This window comes from Phytophthora infestans, genomic scaffold, assembly GCF_000142945.1.
Source record: "Phytophthora infestans T30-4 supercont1.2 genomic scaffold, whole genome shotgun sequence".
Classification (NCBI taxonomy): Eukaryota; Oomycota; class Peronosporomycetes; order Peronosporales; family Peronosporaceae; genus Phytophthora; species Phytophthora infestans.
In genome coordinates, this window is record NW_003303757.1 from 4368243 (window position 1) to 4374610 (window position 6368).

Here is a 6368-nt window from a genome sequence, read left to right on the forward strand (position 1 = left end):
GCTGCTTTGTTTTCCATGATTTAGTAATTGGGCCATTGTCCACGCTAGTGTGTTCTCCGTAGTCTCGTAAATGGTCTGCCGTCTTTGCGATCGTGCTGTAATCTAGTATCGTCCTCTGTGGCTCGGTGATCTGAGGTTCTACACTGGTATCGTGCTCCGTGGCTCGGTGATTTCGCATGACTGCGTGTTCTACGATGGTTTAGTGGTTAATCTACCGTCCATGCTATAGTGTTATAGCGTGGTGTAGCGGTTGGTCTGTCGTCCGTGAGATCGTTAGCCACCATAGTATCGTGCTGCCGGACTCGGTGACCTCCGGTTCCACCCATGTATCGTACTCCAATGTCAGTGATTTTTCGTTTGTGGTCTACTGCGACTTCATGTTTGTGCTCCGTGTTCTACCGTGGTGCTATGAGAGAATTGCTGTCCGTGCACTCTCACCGCTATGTTCTCTACCGTGGCTTCGAGCGTGCGTGCTCTTCCGTAGCTGTGCTTTTCAGCATGCTATGGTGTCTATATATTAGCTCCCTTCCGTGGCCCGTACGCTCCCGTCATATTCTTGTCCTTCTGTCCTTTGCATGGCTGTGTGCTCTTCCGTCTTTCACGCTACTTATAAAACTTCGTGGTTTGCATCGGCTAAGTCGTCTATCATCGTCCATGGCCTTCCGGGCTTCGTGTTGCTCTTCTATCCCATCGTCTACATAGTGTGGGTCGATGTTCCTTCGTGCTTCGTGCTCTTGCTCAACACTTCATCAGGAGATCACGATGCACGGGTGACGGAGCCACACGACTGCATGGAGGCACCAAAGCACGGAATAGCACCCTTTGGTTAGAGTACCGGTGATGGGAGGCCAACGGCCACGAATGCCTATGTATCACGAAAGCGGTACAGCCCACGTAAATGGTTGAGAGCAAAGAAAAAGCTAGTAGCTACGAAAAGGCCGTACTAAAGAGCATGAGCCCAAGAGAGAGGGCCCATAACCACTAAGCACGGGTGTGCAGGGAACTACGAAGCCAGGAAGAGCTCGGAACAGCGCAGACCATTTAAAGAACATGACATCCAGCCTGTACTACAGGATAACCAAAACGTTCGAAACCACGATATTATACGGGGCCGGATGAGACTCGGAAAGGTAAATCGCTAAGTATACGAAGCACTTAAATTCGTGGCCACCACATCTACAACAAACCATGCCACTCCGCCGCGTAGCGGCGGCGAACGGCTAGTCTTACCCCTCTAGTGGAGTGTGTTGTCCGTCTGTAACGTCCGTAACGGGTTAGGTCTAATAAAACTCACGCTAATACGCGCGTTCTACTGGCTGCCGAGTGCAGCGAAGGCGGCCTCGATTCGCTAAAAAGCTGCCGAGCGCTGCGAAGGCAGCCTCCATTGGCTAAAATCTAGATTGTGTTTGTACACACTGTATGTGGACTACACATCGTACTTAAACACACCGCTTAAATTTCATTTTGCTCTCATTTTTAGCTGCGGTATGCAAGGTCACGCAAAGGGCGCTGCCTGTGTACGCGTTAGTTAGCATATTTAAAAGGCGCCGATGAGCACAAACGTACTGTATCGTTGTAGGAGCTGTTGAAAAAGTTTGTAGGCTTTGGTGACGCATATTTCGTCCTCAATCGAAATTTTAGTACTTACTGGCTATAATATGATTTGTTCTGGCATCGTAGTACTTTTGTAGTAATTTAACTTACAATACTGTTTTGCGTAGTACTATTCGAAAGTATTTCTTATAATTGCTTGCAGACGTTTGTAGTAGTACTACACTTATAAAATAAGCAGCGTTTGGAATATATATATTAATACTAATTAATTAAGCTATATTATTTATTTGCGTCAGATAAAAATGTACAATTTATTACTAATATTAAAAATTTAAAAAAAAAATGTGAATATAGTGGCTTCCCACCATCACACCCCACATAACCGCGTACACCACTCCGCCGCCGAAAAAAAGGGATTGTATTCCATTGTATTTGCGTGCGTTGTGTACGACCTTAAGAGATTGTGCGCACTTTTCAGCACGATATATAGCGTACATAAAGCAAAATGGAAACGGCGTTTGCGATTGAATTAGCGCGGAGGCAAGTGGATAAACAAGAACACGAAACACGGAGGAACACCGAGGCACACTATGTACACGATGGGGTAGAGGGAAGAACACGAAGCACGGAAGGCCACGGACGTTGAAAGAGGACTAAATCAATGAAGGCAGTTAGCGATTCTGAAAAGCACGAACCACGGACGTGCACGCTACCATGAAAACTTGGAATGGCAAGAATATGATGGGAGCGTACGGATCACGGAAAGTAACTGAAGTAATGACACCCCAACATGCTGAAAAACACGGGCCACGAAAACAGTAAGGTGCACGGAAAGCAATTCTCCCATAGCACCACGGTAGAACATGAAGCACAGACGATGAACCTAACACGAAGCCACGGGAGAGCATAAGGGGGAAATCACCGAGCATTGGAGCACGATGCCAGGGTAGAGCCAAGCCACGGAGCACAATATTACGGTAGCTCACGATAGCTCGGACGACAGACCAACCGCGATACCGCGAGATAACACGATAGCACGGACGGTGGCCCAGCCACTAAACCGTGAGAGAACACGCAGCCTCTTGAGCTATAGACGCGAAATCGCGGAGCCACAGAAGGCGATAGAACGATTGCACGGGCGGAAGATCAGCCATGGAAGCACCGGGGAGCGCTTCGGGATATCACGATTGCACAACGTGGATCAGTATGCCATTGTAGAATATTATAACACGGGAAACACAGATGCACTACGCGAGCACGAAAGCATAGGATAGCAAATTTATACTGCGATCGTATGATAGCGCGATAACGCGGTCGATGAAGCCACACCAGGAGAGCACGTTACACGGGGGACGGATCCATATAACTACGGAATAGCACCCGTCGGCGAGGGTACCGTCGATGAGACGCCATGGACCATGAATGAATATTCACAAAACCTGTAAAACCCACTCAAGACCTTGGGAACACGGAACAACTAGCAGCCACGAAAGGGTGTCGTACTACTGAAAAACATGAGCCCAAAAGAGAGAGCGCATTAACGGAAAAGGGCACGATCCACAGAAGAACATAGACGCCAACCAATAGTACGGAGCAACGGAAGCGTATGAATTAACGATATCGTACACCGCAACATGAGACTACGAAATGACAGGTGCTTTAAGCACAACATCGCACGGGGATGGCCGAAGCCTCGGGGTACAAGATCAGACTGAAAGCACAGAACACACGAAGTACTTAAAATTGCGGCCACCTTATCTCCAACAAACCATGCCACACCGCCGCGTAGCGGCGGCGAACGGCTAGTCTTAAGCATCAAATGCAGCAACCTGTCTGTCCGTCACACTAAATTGTCGTGCCTGTCACGCTTTTCCGGACAAATCATTGGATAAAATAATTTAAATATTTCTACTGGCTGCCGAGCGCAGCGAAGGTGGCCCCGATTGGCCTAAAAGCTGCCGAGCGCAGCGAGGCGGCTGCGGGCATTTGGGCCCGCCTGAGCCACCATCTGCCAACCTACCGTGCGAGTAGTGAAGCGAACCCGTGGGGAGGGGAATGGAGGCAAAACACAAGGAACGACATTCATTCTTACCCGCCGCGTAGCGGCGGCACTCGGCTAGTCACTATCACTACTAATCAGAATTCCCACTACTACCGAACCCTGCTCTCAAAATCCAAGAGATGTGGCGCACACCAATCTAGCCTAAAATTCTGTATGATGATTGGTCAATAAAGGATTCGTGGAGTCACCGCTTGTATCCAACTCTGACAACCCTATTAGGTAAGGGAGGTAAATATATCCATGTCCCGATTTACCGGTATTACAACATGTTCGATTTGCCCGAAATTTGCAATTCAACGATTTGCCAACTTGAAGAAAGGTCTCGTTTTTGTTAGGCGACCTTGAAGGGCTTGATCCGCAATTTCGAAAACGAACACAAAGGGTCATGTGGCGTGTGGGCAGCTAGCTCCATGGGTCTGCGCGGGGCTCGTCGCACCTCCCGCCTGCCTCTACTACGCACGTTGAACACCAAGATGGACGAGTCTGCGTACCCACCTCAGTGAATCAAGATGGCCACCAAGGAGCTTAAAGGAAAGGATCCAAGGACGCACTTAGTCTGGAATATACCCGAGGGTATCCCCATCAAGCCTCTGTACACTCAGGGGGACCTGAATGACCTTGATTTGGTACAGGCACTCGGAGTGTTTCCCTTCACACGTGGGCCGTACGCCTCCATGTACACGGCCAAACCTTGGACAGTGCGACAGTACGTAGGCTTCAGCATGGCCGAAGAGTCTAATGCCCTCTACAGGAAGAACCTGGCCGCTGGCCAACAAGGCCTCAGCGTGGCCTTCGACATGGCCACACACAGAAGCTACGACTTGGACCATCCGCGTGTCCACGGCGACGTGGGCATGGCTGGCGTCCCGATTGGCTCAATAGAAGACATGAAGATCATTTTCGACGGTATTCCACTTCCACACACTTAGGGGTCAAACAAACAGGTACATTAATGAGAGCTTATGCAATGACCATCAGCTCGATCCGAAAAGGGACGAGAAGAGCGGTGCCCCCATTAATGGTCATGCAGTCACCCTCACTAATGCAGTGTTGTGTCCCCCCTTTGTCCAGCCACCATATTTGCTGACAGCGCAGTGACGGACTCCTTGCAGAGTCGAGTGTAGGTCTTGTACGCGTCAGATACCCATCGGCCGTGAAACTGAATCGTCAGTGCATCCACGCCGGAGCGGTACATATGGGTCGCCCCGCCTGCGCGAAGGGAGTGTGTACTAAAGTGGCGAGGGTTCTTGCTGGTGCGGACGGCAGCACGCTTTATAGCTTGGGACAAATCTTCAGCTGAAACTCAGGCTGGGACTATGAACACCGCGGCTGGAATGCTAGCCGGGAGACCTTTCCTTGCTTGAAGAAGTACAAGAGCTCCGAAAACAGGGCAAAGGAAGTGATGGCCAGAGCGTGAGAGCATTCTTGTCGTAGGGGTTCCGCCTTGGTTTGTCTTCGAACCGATCAACCGTATCCACACACCTTGAGCTTGCGATGGATCCTGGGTTGGCCTGCCCGTCGCATCGACAGTTATAATGTATTCAGCTCGAAGTGCAAACCACTTGAAAGAACCTCCTCGGATTGACACGATCTCCGATCGACGTAGGAGGAAGAAGTACGCCAAGCACATCACCCCCCATAAAGCTTGCTCACGTGGTGTAGCCATCGTCAAGCTGCGAAAGCAGGCTTCCAGAATGTCGAGTGAAACCGGTTCCTTACGAAGCCGCGGTGTATCGAGACGGCTGATACCTTTGAGAAGCATGCGGATGTCTGGGTGTGCGATCGGGAAGTCGTAACCGAAAGCGGCGAAAAAGTGTCGTACGCTTTGAAGAACCGCTGTAAGAGATCCACAAACGACGCGTTAGCGGTAAGCCGGGAGCCAGCATCTGCTCGGACGTTGTCTGCGCCGGGTATGTGGGACGCAGAGAACCGGAGTCGAAAATTGATTCCCACCAACTTAGCAGGCGAATTAGAACTTGAGCCCTGGGATTGCGAGATGCCAATTTGTTCTGCCACGCGACGGCAGATGTGTTGTCGATGCGGAAGAGTACGTGCCGCGGCCTCCCAGTAATGCGAGCGTTTGAAGCCCACCTTGCGCCCAATGTATGCACAGCGAAAGCACACGAGAAAAGCTCGCGGAAGTTGATGTCAAAACAGTTGGTCTCTCCGTTGTTGAACGCCGCTATGAGATCACGCTCGGACGGAGTGAATTGGTACGTCAGTGCCTCCTTCGCGGATATGTCAAGTGCGCAGAGACCGAAATCTTAAGCATCCGTTTCAACCACGATGTCCGGAGGCGGAAGTGCGTTGAAATACGCTAGCGAAACGACGTTCAGGCGAGGGGTGTGCAAAATCATCCACCACCACAGTAGGTCATCCTTCATTGTAGCAGTCACGGGGACGCTCTGGAAGCGGTTGAGCCGAGCCTCGCGGACCCGTAGGCGCTGTAAAAATGGTCTAGCGGCCCGAATACATGTTGCCACATGGCGTAGACTTCCGAGCAGGGACCGGTACCCCTTGCGGGTGAGTGAACTTGCGACGTAGGCGGAAGCTACGATTTTGCGGGCTTTGTCGATTTTGGCTGAAGGCATGGCAACAATTTCTGCGATTGTATCGAGCTCGAGTCCTAGGACTCGCTGGCGCGTCTTCCAGGGAGTAAACTTCTCAGTGCTGATAGCATCGACACCCAGGACGGCAACCATGGAAAAACGGAGAGAACGATCCATGTCAACGCAAGTGGTGTCAATGTCGG

At 50.7% G+C, this 6368-nt stretch overlaps 1 protein-coding gene across 1 annotated transcript; it reads left to right on the plus strand.

Annotated features, from left to right (window-relative positions):
* Positions 1–4125: 4125 nt before the first annotated feature.
* Positions 4126–5321, plus strand: PITG_01807 (methylmalonyl-CoA mutase, putative; the record flags this gene model as incomplete). The annotated part of the gene is made up of 4 exons (XM_002908367.1): positions 4126–4322; positions 4368–4522; positions 4729–4805; positions 5310–5321. 4 exons carry the CDS (start codon positions 4126–4128, stop codon positions 5319–5321), a joined length of 441 nt encoding a protein of 146 aa, XP_002908413.1.
* Between the last annotated feature and the right edge of the window lie 1047 nt (positions 5322–6368).